At 42.8% G+C, this 22583-nt stretch overlaps 1 protein-coding gene across 2 annotated transcripts in view; it reads right to left on the reverse strand.

Moving 5' to 3' along the window:
• Positions 1 to 22583, reverse strand: part of TTC8 (tetratricopeptide repeat domain 8) — a 357649-nt gene that overhangs the window by 298695 nt on the left and 36371 nt on the right. Inside the window, exon 2 of one of the 2 annotated variants that reach the window (XM_085626572.1) lies at positions 11433 to 11462. The exons of the other annotated variant lie outside the window; for it this stretch is intronic. Within the exon in view, the coding sequence (XP_085482698.1) occupies positions 11433 to 11462 (30 nt within the window). The remainder of the gene's footprint in view (positions 1 to 11432; positions 11463 to 22583) is intronic. 2 annotated transcript variants of the gene reach the window in all.

The raw sequence follows: 22583 nt of genomic DNA on the forward strand, positions 1-22583 counted from the left end.
ATTCGCGGCACTGACACAAATGACATCCATGGTGCTGGAATGCAGTCCACTCACGGCGCTGCTTGGGTACACAGAGCAGCTCCCCAGCTCATGTCATCGCTATGTCACACTTGCACTGTTATTAGCAAAGCGTAGGGTGGAATGCAGATGGGGCAGGGGCCGCGCCCCTAAATTCAAAGAGTGGTTAGACGATCTGATATACAGCCAGGACCAGGGTGCTATATATGCAGAAACATTACCTCGCAAGTCCCGACCCAAAGACATATAGGGACCACTTAAGCATTATCTCCTACTACGCCCTGCCGAAGATAACACAAACGCGCCGTTGGAGGGGGAGGCGAGATGAGGCTACAACTTTGACAAACGCTGTGAATAAGGTTAACATGTGTTGAACAGGCACATGGGACGAGACATGTGGCACTGTGGATATATTTCCCGCGAACTTGGGGCTACTTGTAATGCTGGGTAATTTGGCCACCTGCGGATGATGCTTGATATTGTTGACATGCTGAGCTGATCCCTCCTGGCGTACTTTGAGGATTGCTCCTGTAATGGTCCACGCAGGCGAGCGCGTGAGGCATAGGCCTCAATGGACGATGAGCATAAGGGATGGTCCTAAAACCCAACACTGTTTCAACACAATATGTGAACTATGCATGATGTACAAATCTGGTCTAATTTTATATTTTTATTTTATGTGCTCTGCATACTGCTGATATGCTGCATACATTGTATGTTGTTCTTATTTATCTTGACAAAAAAATCAAAACCTTAATAAACACAAGTTTAAAGAAAAAAAAAGTATTAAAAGTGAGAACAAAACTTTTTTCGATGACTAAAATTTGCAGTATACGATTTGAGCTTGTGATGCTACAGGAAGACATATTACAAAGGTAGCGTATGTTGACAATTGCCAGCTTGGAATTCATACACCAAGGGATAATTTATGTAAAATGTGGCCATTTCTCTCACCCTTCCCCTTTCTTTGAACTAGGAAATTGTAAACTCTTAGCTTTTGTATTATGGATTTTTAATGTAATTCTTTGCACAGAAATTTGGAAGATTATATTGTAAATGTGTCTTTGTCAAACTTGAATAAAAAATTAAGATCAATAATTCCTATTTAAAAAGTTGCTCATAGATCACGAGTACATTGATTTGGCCCTGGAGTGGATAGAAGCAGCTCCTCCCTAAGATTCATAGGGGTGGATGTAGTTCGCAGGGGAAGGCAGAAAACCGTATGAAATTCATCTAAGATACTTTTTCCTTTCTTAAAAGTACAGGACAGATCAGACGTTACTACTGGAAGAAATAGATGGACTATTAAAGCTTATAAGTGACTTTACCTATTATGAGGTACGAGCCGCATATAAAGAAATTAAAGATTGGATGTCCAAACTTATTAACTCTAGTTATCTTATATCAAATTTGTGTAGAGCACGTTCACCAAAAAGGTTTCTTGGCACTGTGTTAAGGAAAGCGTCATCTGGTCAGGCTATTGGCAATAATAGAATTGCACATATTGTCAACTGAAAAAGAGGGTTAGGGAATTTAAGATATTTGTACCAACAGGCTCATAGACCAATGAAAATAAACTTCACAGAATGCGCCAGGGCAGGTGAATTTCCACACATTGGCATAGCCCTGAGGCTGGTATACAAAGACGATATTAGATTTTGTTAAGAATAAGACTGCAAAGTTATCATTTATTTTGTCAGGGGCCCACAGAAAAAAGTACAGTGGGGTAAAGGGCTGATCACCTCAGAGGAGATTGTGAAAAGATACTCTGGCTTCTAAGATGGTCCAAGAAATGTTTTTTCAAACCATTTAAATCTAGTGGTAAATCCACAGACAAATTTGATCTCACCTTTCTAACACTTCAATTCAGCATTTCAGTACACTGGGGTAGGAAGTCGTTCACGGATGGCCAAGTTGGCAGATTTTTTTAATGTTGTATTTGTTTGTTCGGAGCACCTCGTTAAAAACTAAAGTTTAGCATTTTTCCATTCAGGCAACACGGCTAGAAAAGATTATATCCAAATGGATATAATTTCCTGCAAATGCTTGAAGAAGTCAACATGGCTAATGCTTAGGTTTCTAGTCTTCAGTGAGCCAATTTTCCAGACTCTCATGTGACTTTATTGTTGCAATTACTGATGCATGGTGTAAGAAAAAGTCTACAATTTGGAGACTACGTTAATAATTTCACCAAATAAGAGGTCGGTATATGAGCTTTAAGAGGGTGGGGCGGAATTAAGGAATTTTGTCAACACTGTCATAATTTCCCTGTAAGGACAGGCCTGCCTTGGCAGATGAGCGGAATAGCTATCCCTTTTCTAGAGCCCCAGGTAAACACATTAAACTTATTTGGGAGTTTTTTTAAATGGGGGACAGGGAATCATGTCACAATCTATTTCAGTTTGGCACTTGTCCTTTCATCCGCCAATATGTGAGAAACTTATTTAAAACACTTATCGGGGGTGGTCTCAGCATCTGAGAGGAAATATGTGCTATCAAAGCTCCACCCAAGGCGAAGGAACTACAGCTGGAAACTTCTCCTCATATTACTTTGTTGTGGAAAGGTTTGCCCTTCAGGCATGGTTCAGCTATGGAGGGATTTGGATGAATGTTATGGTCTGCACAGGGAATCAGGACAGTATTTACTCACATCTCAGTCCTGTCAAACGAAACACATTGATAACCTTACAGCCTGTGCCACAGTTGTGCTGAAACTGTAATTCTGCAACATGGGGCTACCAGTGTTGCAAGGCAACAGGGCAGGGGAGACAAGTGAGCCTACAGACAATTCTAGTGCTATGCAAACAAATGATGGACGAAATGCTGAATAAATAATGCATTCACCCCCATTCAAGAGAGCTGGGTTAAATCCATTGTTCTTTTGTTCACCGTGCCACCCCAGTTTAGACCCAGCCATCTGCAAATCAGTCTTGACCCTGATCCTCATGGGAACAGTCCCGCCCGAACTGCCAAGCTAGGTCTTCACTGGACCAGAAGCAAGCATCCTGGGACCGTTTTGGGGTATTACCCCCTCATCAGCCAGGCTAGCTTGAATCTTGTGGCACAGTGAGCAAGTCATCCATGTCTGGACATACCCATCCCACTTAGGGCGAACAGTGCTACACAAACAAATGGACGGAATGCTGAATAAATCATGTATTCACCCCAGTCAAGAGATTCGAGTTAAATCCATTGTTCTTTTGCTCACTATGTCACCCCAGTTGAGACCCATCCATTTGCAAATCAGTCTTGAACCCTGCTCCTCATAGGAACAGACCAGTCCGAGCTGCCAAGCCAGGTCCTCCCTGGACCAATTATACAGCATCCTTAACAATGAGCAAACACAAATGGTAATTCTGTATGTCACTGATGCTGTCAACATGTTTGTTAGTTCACAGTTCATCCCCAAGAACATGCCTCAGAAAGAAACTCATTAGTCCACGGGGAATCCCTCAACTGAGAGGACCTTTTCTCACAGACCATCAAGCAAACATTCTTTCAACACTGCATGCCCAAAGGATCAAAAGACAGACACATTTCTCAGTCACACCCTACTGAATCATAGTCAGTAATCATACATCTCCAACTTATGACACTTGTATGCTAGACGGGGAGTGCCAACAAACTATCCCCATGTTACTTCAGTTGCCTGAATTTGGTGTCACATTTGACTGGACAAAAAGCAAACATGCTCTGATCTTACTCTAGAGATACCACTGCTCACACTAAAAACAGCAGCCTTCCACACACCCATGATTCCCTCACCAGCTCGCATGTCAAGAATGAGTGACAGACATGACTTGCTTAAGATGGCGTTTTACACAGAAACTAAAACACATTAGAATATACACTTCTAAACATCATGAAAACGTTTCAAAAGCAATTGAATTAAATCAATCTGCTGATGGTAAATTGTATGTGTAAATGTATACTGCACATTATTAATGATTCACAAAAATTTAAATCTACACAACACTTCTACACCACTCATTGAAGTTCTGTCATTTTATGACATTGAACTAACTGAAGATATGACCTTGTTAATCAGCACTTACAACGTTCACATTCATCACAAATGTGACAAATATCTGCTCCACTTTATTACAGGTGCCTTATATCCTTTGGCACTTGTTATACAGCAGCTAGGATATCCGTCAACTTTGGGAAGGAGAATTCCACTTATCAAACTCTAAATCCAGCCCTCAGCTTGAATACCAAACAACATCTTGTCAAAGAATATTCAATCATTTAAAAAAGTGTTCCTTTCTATAAAGAGGTGGTAGTTGTTAGCACTATGACAAACTGGGTCTCCAAACACACTTGCAACCCAAGGTTAGGCTTCTGTGACACAGTTAAGGAACCACCAGAATATCTATATAATATTAGTGGACGGAAGAGGTCAATCCCCTTGTCTTGCAAACACATAGATAATGCACTAATGCCCAGAAAATCCTAGAGCCCTGAGAGGGGCAGGAGGTGGAGTCCATTGTGAGCCGATATTACAAGGGTGGACACGTGCTATTCCCATCACAATGCAATTCCTGGGCCACGAGCTCTCCTGATGCAGGCCAACAGTGCTGGGGAGACCTCGTGTATGCCTGTGAGAGCCATTTCAAACCTCAGGCCATGCCCCTGAGTGGCTTCATCACCTATTGAGCTCAAGGGTACAGAGAGGTTCTGGTGCAAAGTTTAAATCAAAAGGGATCCTCTTGGAAAGAGAACAAAAAGCTTGCACATGAGCCATATCCATCTACAACACAGAATGGAGGACAATTCTCCCAAATTCAAAAGTTGACAGGTCTCCCACTCCTGAATAGTTCTTTCTCTTAGCTCATCTTCCAGTTTCACAACAATCACATTTCAAACAGGTCATTCAATTTAGAAGTCACAAATCAGTGACTGTACACATCGAATTGCAGCTGCAGCCCAGCCACGTATGCCTGTTCTTTCCCAAGCTGGCCTACAAAACAATTAGGGGGACATCAGACATACGGCAAGGGATGGTGGACCAGCAGAAGCATACATGAGGCATTTTATAAACACTCATCTCCTCTGACGTGGATTTAGGTGATCGCCGTTCCAAACAATTAACAAGCCATGTTAAAAGACCAAATATTTATCTGTGACCGATGTTCATCTAAATTGTGACTGAGGAAATAAATATTTTGCTGCAAAAGATACCAACTAATATATCAAACCATCAGGCAAACCTGCCTGCTCGGTACCTACGTGGGACAGAACCAAATTTAAATTCCTCCCCTAACTTGATAATTGTAAAACTAAGAATTTCTTATCAACAATTGGTAATATGTATAGCCCACTGAAGCAAATATTAACACTTTCTTTATGCTTTATGAATATTAAAACACACAGTCTCAACATCTTCATGTTATTCTAAACTTTAATTAGGAGGTGCAATGCAATAGGAGAACCAACGATTTACCAAAAAAGAGAAAGCAACATCAATGACAATTTGCACATTAAATGAGAAAGCTTTGTGATGTAAATTCATTCGAAATAATGCATGAGACGGAGATGATGAATGATGAGCAGATACAGGGTCTGCTTGGGTTTAAAAACAATACACACGGGATGAGGCTAAAAGGAACATGGAGCCAGATGCTACTCTCTAACGATTGCTACACTTCGGTAGACAACTAAAGAAAAGCACCGCTATTTTGGAGACCATAGCAAGAAAATACAACACTGCAGACAGAGGACCCTCTCCAGCACCTACCGGAGCGACAAGCGAACGCAAGGATTGCCTGCACTGACCAGCTCGACCCACAAACTGCAGTTGCAGTCAAAGTCTCGCCATCTTGAGACCCGGGCATCCCTCAGCGGAAGACATCAGACCGGACCACACCCTGTTTGCCTCCAGGCTCTAGTGAGAGGAGGGCCTGACCCTCGTTGATGACAAGGAGCTGCCTGCGGTGGCAACGGAGCCACCATCTTGATGAGCTGGGCGGCTCACCACGGAAGACACCAGATTGGACCAGCACAGACTAGACCTGTAGTCCAAAGAGCTGGTCATGCCTTCACTGTCGCAGCCACCATCAGTGGAGACCTCGGCCCACACTAATGACAAGGGGGTGGAACAGTACAACCCACCGGACCTTCCTGCAGCCCCCACTCTAAAGGGCAGTCAGAAGAGGGGACAACAGAATGGGCCCACCCCCAACTAGTAGCGGGGATCTCTGCGGCCTAACGAACAACCCAGTGTGGCGTGGGTGCCCAAGGCCCACACGGGACAACAAAGGAACACAGAGAACCCCTGGTTAGTGGCGAAGCACGGCAGATGTTGTCTTGCTCCCCTGACCAGCCCCAGGAGAGAAGCAGCTCTAAATAACTTTATAGTCAGCGCTGAGACCACTCAAAGGCTGCATATAAAGACCCATGGGAACAGAGGGTCTCCTATACTGGTCCCCCTCTGCCCCCTCACATAACCATGATCATCAGCGAATCCCCAGGGTCGCACTCCCTGTAACCATAGGGTCACTGGGCGAAGACTCCATAACAATCTATTGATCGCTCACCAAGGTCCAAAAGACGGGCCTCCAACCCTATTCACCATAATTCCACAAACAGGCATGAGAGAGGAACCACAACATCGGAAGGAGAGGGACTCCACAATGGCCCTCAGCACTGTACCTCCCAGAAAGAAGATGGACCTCCCCTTCAGGCATATTAGTAAAAGGGCACAAGTCACGCACTCCCTAAGGGGCACACCACGGTCAACTGTAAAGCCACAGGCCCACTGAAAAGAAGGGATCACTGTGGGCCTACCGTGTGCGTGGGCCCCTCAACATTAACAAAAGCTTTTCTTACACTTCCCACATCACAATTAGCCTCTAGACACTGGCACCATGGTCAAGGGAAAACACCATAAAGAAAGTGCTTGATATGTGGAATCGTACATGGGAAAGTTCTCACAGAGGTCATCTCCCACCTTCTCAAACTGAAACAGGAATCATCCTGGACGGCCCTGGAAGCAGGCGCTGGAGAGCCCTCCTAATGGAATGCATGCAATCACACCAAAGCTCTTCCAAAATGGGGCTAGATCCAGGAAATAAAGGATAAACTACCAAACCTGGATAGAACACAATACAAACTAAGCATCCATTTTTCATCCAACATACAGCCTGGTGAATGGTCACCCACCCAGTAAGAACACTTGGACCCAAACACCACCACACAGAGGGTCACACCTTGAGTGAGTACTCACCACCATGTTCACACCTAAAAGGGACACCTTACATTGGAATTGGCCCTGCTGGCCCATTTCTACTCACTGTTAATACTGTTCACCCCACTCACTTTTTCCTCTTCCGTTTCTAGCTGACCCAGGGATCCACCCCGCACTAGAGTCCCCAAATGGGAATATAGAGCGCAGAATCACATGACACTGCCACACCTTAGACTCATCCTGCAGGTCCAGGAATACACCACCCTCTGCCACAATCACTCACACCTTGAAACTCCTCTACCTCAACGTACGGTGACTGAACTCACCCAACAAGAGATGCCAGATTTGGTGCCATCTCCTCCTGCAAGAAGCAGACATTTATTTCTTCCAGGAAACACATCTCCTCAAAAAAGATCACAAATGCATGCAATATCCGGCAAACCCCCAACAATACAGGGCCTCTGCTCAATCTAAGACAGCAGGGTAAAAATTATTTGCAAAGCCCATCTAGGCAAGACACCCTCTACCATCACTAGGCACACAGAAGGGCGCTATATAAAACTTGTTCTACCCCAGGGACCGACAACCATCACCTTCCTGAACATATAAGTTCCCAACACTGCACAAGACTCATTCCTCTACACTGTCCTGGCCTCCCAACTAAAGACTGCAATGGGGCACATCATTTTGGGTGGAGACTTCAGCCTAACATGGGTCCCCCAACCGGAGTAGGCAGACTAACGCCTATAAGGGTACAGGAGTGATATCTGCACTCCGGAAATTGCTGAAAATGGGGCTGAAAGACACTTGGCACCACCTTCAACCAGAGGAGAAGGACTTCTTTTTCTCCCATGTTAACTCCACTTATTCACTCAGACTACGCGCTGATCTCACAATCACTCCTCTATACCCATGAAAATGCATCCATGTCTGACATCTCTAAAGCCGACCATGCCCACCTGGACTTCACATGGAGGAACAGCCTTGACCCCATGGAGGAACAGCCTTGGCCCCATGGAGGAACCACCCCGCTTTACCCCCAACTAGAGAGAGACTCAGTTAACAGGGAAACCATACGCACAGCAATCATGGAATACTTTAAGAACAATACCAACCAGGGGACGTTCCCGCACATGGTATGGGATGCTTTCAACTCTACTACAGAGGGTGTAATGATTGCCTTGGAAATAGACAACGCTAGGGAAGGACGCCTTGTGGAACATACTCTTATTTCTGTGAAATGAAAGCACTAGAACAGACAAGGTGGCTCTCTCAAATTTCACCCAACATAAGCTTGCCATTCTTCGGGGCCAACTAAATGTGCATATAACTAACCATGCTGAGCGTACACTCCTTGCTTTGAGCCAGAAATTCTATGATAGGCGCAATAAATTTGGGTCCCTCTTAGCACATAAGATCAGACTCTACAGGACTAAGACAGTTAGCCCACAGGCACGCAATCCAGACAGCACCAGCACAAAGGGAGAAAAGGGTTAATGGTGGCCTTTTCCACCTTTTACAAGACCATATATGACCAAGGCCCTGAAAAACAAGAGGAGAAATAAGCCAATCTGGAGGAATAAAATGAGCCCCCTACTGACCGTTATCATGGAGAAAACCTGAAATCCCCATAACCAAATCAGAACTTAAGACAGGCAGTCAAACTGCTCCTGAATGGGAAATCTCCTAGTCCAGATGGCCTCAACCCGGGCCTTCTATAAAACATTCCTCCCCGACTTGCAAGCTCACCGGACATCATTGTTCAACTAACCACCCCATTGCACTGCTAAATACGGATGCAAGCCTTTACACCAAAATCTTTGCAATGCAGCTCGACCTCCTTTTTCTGGGATTGATCGACCCAGACCGCAGTCTGCAGCTGGTGCACTCATTTCTAGCGGGTGTCGATGTCGAGGTCAGACAAGCCCTCGAGCTTAAATCTCCAAACAAGAATTCACCGCACTCCAGAATACGATCATTATCAACAAAGCTATTTATTCAAGCATAAATTCCGCCACCATACACCATCCACCAACATTTCGAACAAGAAATGTTCTTTTTCACGGTTAAGTGAGTCCGTTTTTTGTTTCACCCTTAAATAGTGTTCATTATTACCATTGCAATGCATTCTGGTATCAATAGTTTTTCTGTTAGTCACATTTTTTCATTTTTCAGAATTCAATTCAATTTTATGAATGGCACTTTTGTATGCATAGTCCCCAATAGTCTCTACCACATTCTTTAGTGGTTGGTCTAATTTTAGTAATTTATCTCAACCATTCATCTGTTCGTCACTTGATTAATTAATTAATTAAGGTCTAGTACCTTGGCAACATAATCTATGATGCAATTTTTTTTAAATATGCTTATTCTCATATTTTTTCAAATGATATTTACAAGAGGGGAGTTAAACAATTTATGTATCGGATTTAGTACCCATACTGATTTGTGCTATGTAATTTACAGATGTACGTGTAATTCTTCATCCCCATTTAAACCAAATGGGGTCTTAGTTCTGAAACGAACAATGAGGCGTGATTCTAGTCTTCTCAATTTAACTGTGTGGTTACCGCCTCTTTCATGTGCAGGTACAGTTGCGATTCCGAAGTACCGAATATTCTCCCAATTTGTCTTGTGTTGTACATGGAGATGTTTAGAAATCGCATACGTCATGTGTTTGTTGTGGATGGCTCTCAGGTGTTGTAATATTCGTTTTTTAAGTGGACAGATGGTACTTCCAATATAGTGCATTCCACATATACATTCAATCATATACACAACATATGATGTTTCACATGTTTTTCTGTCAGTAATATTGAATGTTTTTCCTCTAAAGTCTTCAATACTGGATATTGATTTTCCAATTTTACAAGCCTTGCATTTTCCACAATGGGTGAATCCTTTTTGTTTTGCTGTAACCACGTTGTTGTTTTTTTTGGGCGCAAAATGGCTATTTACCAGTTTATCCTTTAGAGAAGCGACTTTGCGATAAGTTATATTTGGTTTTTCTCCCAGTGTTTTTCCTATGTCTGGATCTTTTTCTAAGACATTCCAATATTTTTGGAGTATTTTGCGGATCTTGAATCTCTTTTTGCTGTAAGTTAAAATAAGTCTGGTTGTATCATCGGTTTGTTTTTTAGGTCTCGCCTGACCCAGCGCATGCGCTGGTCTGGCAAGACTTATTGAGAGAGCTCCAAAAAGTGCTGCCAGCCTAGAGCTACAGTGCATGTGCGCGCGCGCTTTCCCGCGATTACTTTCACTTTCGCGCTTTGCATAGCCAATAGGTCTCGCTTTTGGGACCTTATAAGTGTTTAGTTATGCAACTGTTGCATGGCTAAACACTTATAAGGTCCCAAAGGCGAGACCTATTGGCTATGCCAATGCTTGTTATTTTTATTAATGAGAGTTTCTTCTAGAGAGACTGTTTTAGCTCGTGTTAGACCTTGTTCCACATCCCTGTATTTGTATCCTCTTTCCATTAATCGTTTTTTGCTTTCTTCAAGGCTCTTTTCAGCCATCTCATCGGTGGAGCAGTTTCTTCTCATTCTTATAAACTCTCCACATGGAATGCTTCTTATTAGATTTGTTGGATGGAAACAGACAACGAAGGGACCTCTTTCATCAACAGCCTCACACCACTAAGCACCACTTCACTGTAACATTCACCGCACCCACAGAATATAATTTTTTTTTTACATCCGACTTGACAGCCCACAACCCGGGCCTTAAGATATTGCAGCTGAAAAAATATCCCCATCCCATTCCATTCCTCCATCCTTCCCTGTTGTTCTCCCTGTTATTGTTGAAATTGATTATGTTATCCTTTCACGCAATCGATAGCACAAGGCTAGAGAGGCCACTTGTTTGTACATTTTTAGATGCCACTTTACACTGCACTGACCTTGTCCGTTTGGCACACTTCTCTGTTATTGGCATCATGCCAGTGAAAATCAATAAAAAAGATTTACGACACAAAAAATACACACATGAAAGGGATTGCACAGTTATGATATCTGCAAGTTAAGTAGAGCCTCCTCACTCATGTAGTTTAGAACTATGTCAAATACATAGACTACATTACCAATCACTTCATTTGCCTACTTCAAAACGTCCCAAAATGTACACATGCCAGAACAAATATGTTATATAAGAGATAAAGAAAAGAAAAAGATAGAAAAAACTAACTAAGAGGCTAGTCTACAGAAATTAAGTTGTCAAAATCTTTTACCTGGGAGTTGGAAAGCTCAGGGTCAATGTCCTTGTGTGCATCATTAAGGGAAACATAAAAATGTCAAACACTGATCACGAGAATGGAATGACAAAAAAGAATAACAAGAATATTAAATATGTTAACACCAACAATTACGGATGGATACAGAAGTACAGATAGGAGGGCCTTACACTTCATTTAAGGAGTGGAAATGGAACTAGCTGCCTTCCGTTCCAAAGTAGTATCCCACCTGCGTAGCTAATGAAGTGTGTATGCCAATTCTGAAAACTGAAGTAACCTGTGCGATGCAGAATCCATTGTAAAACATAGCATTAAAAAAGACATTTGCTCTCTACGTTTACATTTGTGAAGTTGCTAATAAAGATCTAAACAAAACCAGTAGAATAAAACTGCATCCCCCTTCAATTTGGAGTGTCATTATTTGTTCCTTTTAGCCAGGTCACAGGCGTTGAACTCTGTTGCGTATGGAGTACTAAGAAAAGCCAATTAGGTGACTTCTTATTTGAAACAATTGTTTAAACATAGCAATATATTCCACATGTACAATTCTGACATATGTCTACTGATTTTACTGTTTTAAGCAGACCTATATATTGGAAATCACAATCAAATATGAGTAGGGAATTGTAAGAATATATAAAAGCCAACAGATCAGAGAGACACTGACAACAATTCATTAAAAAACATACAAATGTGATTGTCCTTTTTAAGCAATGGGTTCCCAGTAATACGTCACGCAAAATAGTTTACTTTTCATTCACTGTGTTGGATTTGGCTCTATCTGCAGGGTCAACCAGAACTTTTTGCCTTCACCTCTCCTGTTTTATGAACCAGTTTTGTTGACCTTTAAGACTCCGTGCACTTTACCCCTGCTAACCAGTGCTCACTTCTTAAAACATGGTAAAATAGGCTTACACCCACCTGGCTTATTTAATTTACTTAGAAGTCCCTAGTACAGTGGTACTACATGTACTTAGGGCCACTAAATTAAATGCTACTATTGGGCCTGCAGCACTTTTTGTGCTACCCACTTAAGTAGCGCTTAAAACATGCCGCAGGCCTGCCATTTAAAACTGCCACTTCGACCTGACAAAAGAAAACATTTGTCAAAGTTAAACCTTCCTTTTAATACATATAAGCCAACCCTCAAGTAGGCCCTAAAGAACTCGTAGGGCAGGGAGCATTGTATTGACAAAAATAAGACATGTTTTTTTACGTTTTACAAGTCCTGGTAGTGAAAAACTTCTAAATTAGTTTTTTTACTACTGTAAGGCTTACCTCTGCCATAGGATAACATTGGGTTTCCTTATTACATTGAATAAGTGCTAACTTCTGATTGGGAGCAGTCCTGTTTGGACTCAAAAGTATTGCAATTTAAAATCATCTTTAATGCTAAAGTCGGATTTTAGATTACAATTTTGAAAATGCCACTTTTGGAAAGTCGGCATTTTCATGCCCTAACGTTTTTGATGCCTTCTATGAGTTTCCAGCTGCCTACGCCTGTTAATTTCTACTCCACCAGGAATGTATATTGGGCTTTGACAGTGAAAAGTAGGACTGGGCTGTAGCTGAGGGACATCCTTCCAGAATGGGAGGGGCAGAGCTGCTTCCTAACCCACTTACATTTTAAAGGAGCAGACTAAGTACACTCACAAAGACACTGACACCAGGCTTCTGTCACCCCAGACTTTTTTAGACCTAAGCAGGCAAGACAGAAATTCCAGAAGTGTGGGGGAAAACTCCAGAAGTTTCTTCTACTTCGAAGCTGGCACCAGAAATAAATAGTGGACCCTCAGACCAACTCTTCTGATCACTCCTTGTCCTGCAGAAGACTACAGAAGGACTGTCTTGTATTCCAGAGGACTGCCCTGATGCTTGAGGCCTGGCTTGTTTCTCAGACGACTGCTCTTAATGCCTGCCTACCCTGCTGCTGCTAGAGGATTGCTGTGCTGCTTGAGGCCTGCCTTGTTCTTGAGAGGACTACCCTGATACTACCAGAGGTCTTCCCTGCTGCTACCAGGTGACTGCTCTGCTGCTACCAGAGGACTGCTCTGCTGCTACCAGAGGACTGCTCTGCTGCTACCAGAGGACTGCCCTGCTGCTACCAAAGGACTGCCCTGCTGCTACCAAAGGACTGCTGCCCTGCTGCTACCAAAGGACTGCCCAGCTGCTACCAGAGGACTGCCCTGCTGCTACCAGAGGACTGCCCTGCTGCTACCAGAGGACTGCCCTGCTGCTACCAGAGGACTGCCCTGCTGCTACCAGAGGACTGCCCTGCTGCTACCAGAGGACTGCCCTGCTGCTACCAGAGGACTGCCCTGCTGCTACCAGAGGACTGCCCTGCTGCTACCAGAGGACTGTCCTCCTGCTGGAAGGAGAGAAGACAATCTCCTTGAACCCAGGATTCCCAGAGTGACTCCAAGGGTCAGTTGGCTGATCTCCTGTGCTGAGTTACAGTGACACAACAAGCTCCAGAGGCCTTCATGCATCTGTCCAGCTGACCTTCTGCAACTGGCTCTGCCTAGACTTGCACCTGGACCTGCAAATATACCTGCCTGAGCCCTTCCTGCCTTTGTTGGAGTGAGTTCCTGATCCCCAAAAGATGCTTTTCCAGGTGCTCGACCCTGTCTGGCATCGCTTGAGGTCTTCCTGTGAAATCCTGATGTTCTGAACTCTGCGTGCTGGACTTTGAAAAGAAATTCGCAGTGAGACTGATCTGGTCCCTGGAATAAGTCTGCATTCCTTCGTGGTCTATGTGAACTTGTGATTTTGTGCCATCTAGCGTGACTCAATACCCAGAGTTAGCACTTTCTGCTTTTTGGCGATATTGTTTCTTAAACCTATAAAATTGCATAGCTCCAGTTCTACTAATTGTATTTTTGTAATTATGGTCTCATTTTATTTATTACATTTTACTCTTTTTTTAAATTGGGATATTTGTTGTGGTGTGCTTTCACTTTATTACTATTTGTGTGCTGCATAAATATTTTACACAGTGCCTCTAAGTTACGGCTGATTGGTTTTGTGCCAGCTACCCAAGGGTAAAGCGCAGGTTAATTTAGTGGCTTTTGTGGTTAGCCCCCCCTGACAAGTATTGTGGTTGTTGCTTTTGAAGGGTCCCACAGCCCCCAATCAAAAACCCAATTTCTTATGCACAGCAATATGAACAATCGTTTTTGATATGATAGTGAAAAAATTTAAAGTGAGCATGCCTCTGTGGCCTGGCCTTATGGGCTGTCACAACCTCACTCTTATGTTTAGAGAGTATGATTGTTCTGCTACAGATCCATATGCCATAGAATAGCAGGGTTTGAATTCCAGTAAGGCCGACTGAGCCTTTGATGTGTCAAGGTCAATAAAAGAAGCACCATTAGATGGTGTAATAGTAAAAGCTATAAATAAGAATCAACTGGCCATTTCCGTAAGGAATGCAATAAAAGTAGACATTATTGATATTGTTATCAGAACAAATGTCTCTTAGGAAAGGCTCTACAAAGAGGAATCTGTATGAATGAATCCATTAAACAGTTCATTAAAATAAATTCTACCAACATCTTTGGTTACCAATGTTACTTCCTCAGCCAAGCACAAAAGAAGAGTGACTTTATAAAGTTATTTCTTTCAAAACAAGCAGATGTTCCTCCTTAATGCTCCCAAAAAGGTATTACACCATCATAAAACAAACTACTGTTATTCTCGTTTCATCTATATCGCAGCATGAAAACGGCTTTGAGTGCAGGGGAAAATGGTGGCATTCAATGTGAGGAGGATGCAACACGGTGAAAAATGTAAGGAAGGAGCACAAGCACTTCAGCACTGGTTAGCAGGGGTAAATTGCACAAAATCCTAAAAGCCAACATAAATGGGTTCAGAATAAAGTAGGGCGAAGGCAAAAGGTTTGAGGGACAGGTGATTCTTCAAATAGGACCAAGTTTAAACATAACAAAGATGTCAGAACGGAGAGGCAAGAAGACTCAGACACTCAATTCAATTCATCTTTATTCGGATATGAAAATCCATAAAAGGTACAAATAACATCATAAAATTAAATATAGGGGCAGATACAGTGTAAATCACTGGCAGAAGTATGCTGACAAGTATATAACCTGCGCTCCATTGGCATTCCTGAGAGGACTGCGATTAAGGTTTCATTAAATGAGTATACAGAAAGGTTTTGCAGAAGAAAGAGCTTAAGGTAAAGAATGGTGGGCATCTCAAGGAAAGTATCCAATATCAACAGCCCAGTTATGTGCATCAAAAGGGCAGCGATTAGAACAGAAAGTGGTAAGTTTAATTCCAGCATTGAGTCAGGGGGTCGTTTGATTAGCTGGGTGGGAAGAGTAAAGGAGAAGCAGCTTTGATGAATTAAGGTAATGCAGACTGAAGACCTTTTACTCCAAAAGACTCCTATATACCATACTACCACAGAAAGCAACTGAAACCTGTCAAGGTAGGGGAAGCAATAGTTACATCACAAATCTCTGCTTAGGTAACCATTAATTTGAGAAAGCTTAAGAAAGCTAGGTCTCCGGACCCTTACACACCAGAAAAGAAAAAAAAAGAAAATCACACATTAAATGGGAAAAAGGACAATAATTTTTTTAGCTGCTTTACCATGCCCGGTTTCTAGGACACTGGACCAGATAATGAGGAAGTTGCAGCTTTAGGAAAGTTCAGTGAATGTTGAGGGCATTGGGAGCCTCATACGCAAATGTTAGAGGTTCGAACACCACTTATCAAGATCAGAATCAAACTGTAAGATACAATGTAAGAAGACCTCATGCCCGTACTGCAATATACCAAATCGGGCTTGAGGCGGTCTGACATAAGAAGAGCTCATCCAAAACCAGCTACACTTTTGTTTATGCCAGGTATCAATATTATCCTCACACCGACAGCCTCCTATGATAAAAGCAAATGTTAATCATCGGATAACCGATCGGAGCCTCCAGATCACTTTTGTTTCAGACCTTTGCATTTAGGGGTTCATTAAGAGCTGAAGCGAGTAACCACTGGGCACATGATTCAAGATTAGTATAGGATTCAGATTTTGTAAAGTGGCTTTCAGGGATAATCACATGGCTCTTCATCAATAATTTGGGATTGACTCCTAGGTTTATTTCCAAGGGTTGTTCTCTCAGTTTGGGCTGAGAAGAAGCACATGTGAGAAAATTCAGATTTAGAGTGTGACCTCACTTGTAGCCCAGTTGGAAAAGGAGCAACTGACTGCAACCAGTTCATTAGGTATAAGGCCATACAAATGGCCTTCAGTTCTGAAGCATGTGCCAAAGCTAATCTCTATGATGAAGCACACCTATCTAGTCAATAGGAGTCTTGCATTCTGCCGCATTATGATGCACATGTAGTTGAAACTAAACAGTTTTGGTAGTAGCATTAAGAAGCTTTTCTTTGAAGAAGCCACTGTGACTACTAGGGAAAACAAATGGCAGGCATTTAACAATTTGAACACCAGACTATACTAAACAGGGGGATCAGAATCAGTCCGACAGGTATAATGAGCACTTAGATCCTTCTCTACCAAGTAGGGAGAAACCATGATAACATGAGTTGAGCTAGAAGCAGCAGTCAAGTTTTGAAGAATATCAAGGAGGCTGGCCAGAAGCTCTACCACCTGAATTTGTTAACGTTTTCTCAGAAATAGTTAATCATTATCTGCCGACTAGCTTTACCACGGCTTGAGCATCTGGGAGAGCACCCCACTTTGTAGGGGCAGGATGCAACCAATGTCTTTTCAAACAAAGTTTAAGGCATCCATGCAGCCCACTTGCTGAATTGGGATTCCTAAATTTTCCTAAAATCTTGCCATTCTAGATCGCTGGACCCATTACAGAAAAATAATGTTTTTGACTTTTAAATTTGCACTAAAATGATATAGGCAAAGTGGATTCCTTTAATGGAGGTCCTGACTGAGACTGAGAAGGTTTTCAACCGCGTGAAATGACACAACCTTTAAATGCTGCTTGGAGCTCCTCCTTTACCCCACCTTACTCCTCCCTGGTTATTATTATTTCCTAGATAACCCGACACCAATGTCCTACTTCCAAGTTATGTATCAACTCTAGGCTATTGGTCCCTTACCCAGACCCTCACACAGAAGCAACACGGTACCTCTGCTTTTGACTCTATACGTTAATTTGAACCTTTGGCTTAGAAACCCAGGAAAACCGCAAATATTTCCTTTTCTGGAGTTTGCCAAGATCAACCATAATATAAATATACCCGCTTACAATTTACTCATGTTGACAGAAGCAGAGGCGGAAGACTACATCTACAACAGTGCTATATGGCCACTCTGTGTTGCTCTATTATATATATGTATGAATGGAATAAACAAGTCCGTATTCAACTGATGCAGTAATCATATCCAGCAGAGAGACTGCAGAAACAAAGGGACAGGAAAAAATAAATCCTGTTTCATTGCAAAAAGTTAAATATCTGTTTTAGATCCATCACAAACCAACAGTCAGCAACGTCTGAGGTTTCAACTGCCATCAAGGCTTTTACAGGAGGTCATCAACTGGGTTACTAGGTCCATTACAGGTGCTTAATGATTTCTAATCTACCCATTTTATGATGGACCTTCATTTTGCTGCAGTTCGAATGCCTATGCAATTTATGGTGGGCATTCTTACCCACCGAAGTATATATGACAATACATATGAACTTATGCCATAATCCCTAACTTCATCAGTTTTTACTCCTAATTTAAAATTATGTAAAATTATCCTCTCAGATAGAAGACTGATGTAATGCAATGTATACATATAACTGACAAAGGACATTTATGATGTAAAAGATCTTTTTACAATACTAGCCAATATTCTTCATATTATTAATTTATCACCTGCAGCAAAATTCCTCATTCTAAACATCTCATAATCCACCTAAATGCCTTGCCTAGAATATAACCTATCCAATTACAAAGCACAGTCATCAGTGTTACTACCGTAACGAAAAATCATTTCATTCTTTATAGAAACACATATAGGTCTTCCTATTGGTTAACACCACTGTATTCGGTCATATGATGTATTATAGTTTCACATTCCTGTTACCTGTTTTAAGTGGAGTTCCAGGTTTTTTTTCTGGTCATACTTAGGAACTTTAAGTAGACTGACCACTGTAAGGCCTCTCAGGTTACTATAATGCACAGGTTAGAAATGGAACAGCACAGTGTAAATAAGGTCTGCGTTTTTTACGGCTACTGTGTTCTAAAATGGAAATTTTAAGTAGATATGATACTGCAAACCAATTTTCGTTTTACAAAGGAAGAGGATTACTTATGAGCAGGTCACAAAGAACTGATTTTATTTATGTGACTTAGTGCCTTGAATCTATGCATCCAAGGAGCTGGGCCGGACATGAAGCTACTACCCAAAAGCTTGCTCAATAAACACGAAAACTTCATTCTACCCTGGTTTACCTTGTTAGAAATCACATCTTAGCAACACAGTTTCTTCAAATCCTTTTTTCGATTTATTTTTATTAGGATGATAAACGTTTACAATACAGAATCAACAAACATTGTTCTTGTTTATCCGGGAAACTTAAATGCAGAACCTCAATCTATGTGAAATGCAAATAATATAACATTTAAGAAGACTGAATGTTACTAATAATAACCCTTTTTCTTTAAATTAAACTTAACGCCTTTGGGGTGTAGTAAACGTGCATTAATAATTTCTAAATGTATGATATAAAGACTACTACTAGCAGTAACCTGTCCCGTTTGTGTACAGCTACACTTCCACATCTCATCTGAAACGGTTTGACCTAATTCCTCCTCTCAGTCCCTCCTAGCCTTTGGAGCCAGCATCTTAGTCTCCTCTTGGGCACTGCAATAGGGTGTGGTAATCGGGTGCCTAGTAGATTTGGAGTCTAGTGTGTCAAATATGGGAGGTTCATCAGGAAGCCCTGAGAGCTTACTTCTACAGCTAATTTGGAGTCTGTGATATCTAAAGATCACCAAGGGAGTTCACGGGCCTTCCCCTAGAAAGTCCGCTGTCAGAAAAGTGTCCTGTCTGTACAGGTCTTCCCAAAATCGCAGACCCCTCTCCTGTAATTAGGAGTTCACCGGCAATAGTGGGTGATGTCCCAGCAGCAGGTTGGGGGGAAATATAGAACACTTGTGCCAGTCTTTGTCCTCAATTTGTCCCATGCGCTAATGGTGCACTCCACTGTGGTGAATTGCCAGTAATTAAATGCAAGTGGAGTTCCAATGAAAGCCTGCCGCGGGATTGGCAGCATGTAAGCCAATTCCACTGCCAGATGTGTAGGAGAAGGTGTAGGATGATATCCATGGACTGCAAAGTAGGCCCAAGCACAAAAACTGTAAAGTTCAAAGTTGGGCACCTCAAATCCTCCCATTGTGAAATGGTTGTGTGAGGGTTTCCCATTTTATTCGTGGTGGTTACCCAGCCCATGCTAACCGAACCATTTTTGCCTTGAGTTCCGAGAAGAATGCAGTTATCAACGGAATTGGTATATTCAAAAGAAGGTATAGTAGTCTTGGTAGTACCACCATTTTCAGAAACTCTATATGCTCTGCTAGTGACAGTGGAAGTGAGATCCATCTGGAGATCTGCTCAGTGAGAGACCACCGTGGCACCATAGTTCACGCAAATCAAGGTCTCTCTATCCCCATGTATCCAAACACATTGAGCTCGTCAGTGCACCAGCACAGTGGAAAGTCTGGTGTGGACTGTGGGGTATTTGCCCTTAAAGGAAAGAACCAAGTCTTCTCACAGTTAATCCACACACCAGTGTATGCGGTGAATCGCATGCACTCACATAGTATGACATTAAGGCTTTGGCTGGGTTGCCGTAAGTACAGTGCAATATCATCCACTTTGAGTGACAGCAAGATATGTCTGCTATTGAATCCAAGGGCATATTCGGAGTATAGCTGCCGGAGCCTAGCAGCCAACTGTTATATCTTTAGGTCAAACAAGAGTGGCCTCCCTGCCTGGTGCACCAGGCCAATGCGAAGGTTTTCAATAACGTCCCATTTATGCAGTCCCTCACTGTAGGTTTATCATACAGTAATCATATCCATCCCAAAAAGGGGCACGGCAAGCCCATGCCCTCGAGGATAGCAAATAAAAAGGCACACTCCAAGGAGTTGAATGCCTTTGTGGCATCTAGAAATATCGCTGCCACGTTCAGCTCCGTATCAAGTGTCTGCAATATGGCAAATAGGAAGCAAATTATATGTTGTGGAGCGGCACGGAAAGAACCCTCACTGATCCGGCCTAACCAAGTGAGGGATAAGTAGTGCAAGTCTATTGGCCACCCATTTCACTAATATTTTTACATCTCAGTTAAGTAGCGACAGCGGTCGGTAAGATGCACATGTAGAGGGTTGTTTACCCGGCTTCAAGAGGGTGATGTTCATCATTTCCCACATTGTCTGCGGTAATGTACTCTTCTGCATGGCTTCTTCAAACAGCGCCAGCAGTTTAGGGACTAGATGCAGAGTATGCTTCTTATAAAATTCTGCCGGATGTCAATCCAGTCTCTGCGCTTTACAAGTGGGTAGTGAGCCGATTACGGATGAGAGCTCGTCTAGCATAAAGGGCTGTTCCAGGAATAGCCTATGTCCATCTCCGTGCCAGCCCAGTGCCACACTGTCTAAATATTGTGGGAGGGGCGCTTCTAGCATCAACTCAGTGGAGGTGTAGAGTGCCTTATAATATTACACAAACACATCTAGTATGCCAGCAGGGCTAGATACAGCCTCACCTTCTACATTGATTATCTCAGTGATAGCATTCACAGTTCTTAGGAACCTAAAAACAGAGGCCAGAGTTCTCCCCGGTCTCTCCCCTTCTCCATATTTCTTGGGTTGGGAATATTTGCCGCTATACTTGCATTTCCCGCTCAGCTATTTCTTGAAATTCAGGAACATTGGTTGTAATCCACTCTAAGGTGTCCTCATGCCCCTCCTTCGCCAATTTCATTTCCAAAGTTCACTCACCAGCTGCTTTAATTCTCTACATCGAGAATGGAGGACCCCACTAAGCTTGGCTGTACAACTGTTCTGGATGGTTACTTTAAAGGCTTCCTATAACGTGTCAAGTGAGTCAACAGTACCTTCATTTTTGTCAAAGAATTCTATTATTTCCCCTTGCAGTTCATCTGCGAACAACATGCCTTTTAGTGTCTCAGAGGGAAGCCGACAAAAGTGTGATGCAGAGACAGCACTCTGCATCCTGAGTCTCAACAATACAGGAAGGTGATCCAACAAGGTGTGTGCGATATGATCAATGCCCAGGGTCCATCTGTCCACCTCCCCAGTCACCAACCAGTAATAAAGTCGCAAACATCCCACAAGCACCCCAGAGTAGAAGGTGGTCTCGGGGTCCCTGGTTCCCCAGATATCACCTAGTTGGTGGTCCCTTGTTATGCCATTCAAATGTGCAGAGACTAGACTGCGGTAGCGGCGAGGGATATGTGATCTATCTGCTCTTTCTTGCAGTACACAATTGAAGTCGCCACCTCAGACGAACGCATGCATTTTTGTAGCCAGGATCACTGCGCACAGTCTATCAAAAAATTCCATCTTGCCTGCATTTGGTCCATAGCAATTTATAAATGTTACCTTTCAATTGCCCACTTTGCCCCATGTGATGGTGTAACACCCTTGTTCATCTGTGCAAGAGCCCACCTCGCAATACTAGATTTCACATTCTTTAATAATATGGCCACCCCTGTAGCATATGTGGAATATGATGAGAAAATTATATATGATGCCCATTTTGTAGCAAAACCATTTGTTGCCCCAGGTGCCAGGTGTGTTTCCTGAAGGAGCGCAGTCTGACCCGGATGATGATCTAACGCTGACAACACTTATCTCGCTAGGGTTATTCAGTCCACCCACATTCCACGTCAAGCACATGAACAGGTCAGGTCGTCCCATATCTCTTCTGTCTGGTAGCTGAATGGTTAAATGTGACTAGCCGGCGTGTCTGTGCACCCCCATGGGTCACACACCCACTGCTTAGCACATTCCACTGCTGTATACATTGCCTCTCTCAAAGCAACCCAGCTCCATATATTAACCCAACCCCAACAACTCTGGTTGCTCAATCCCACCAGGTTATCACTCCCACCCTGCCAATAAAGCAA

This window comes from Triturus cristatus, chromosome 9 (genome assembly GCF_964204655.1).
Source record: "Triturus cristatus chromosome 9, aTriCri1.1, whole genome shotgun sequence".
Classification (NCBI taxonomy): domain Eukaryota; kingdom Metazoa; phylum Chordata; class Amphibia; order Caudata; family Salamandridae; genus Triturus; species Triturus cristatus.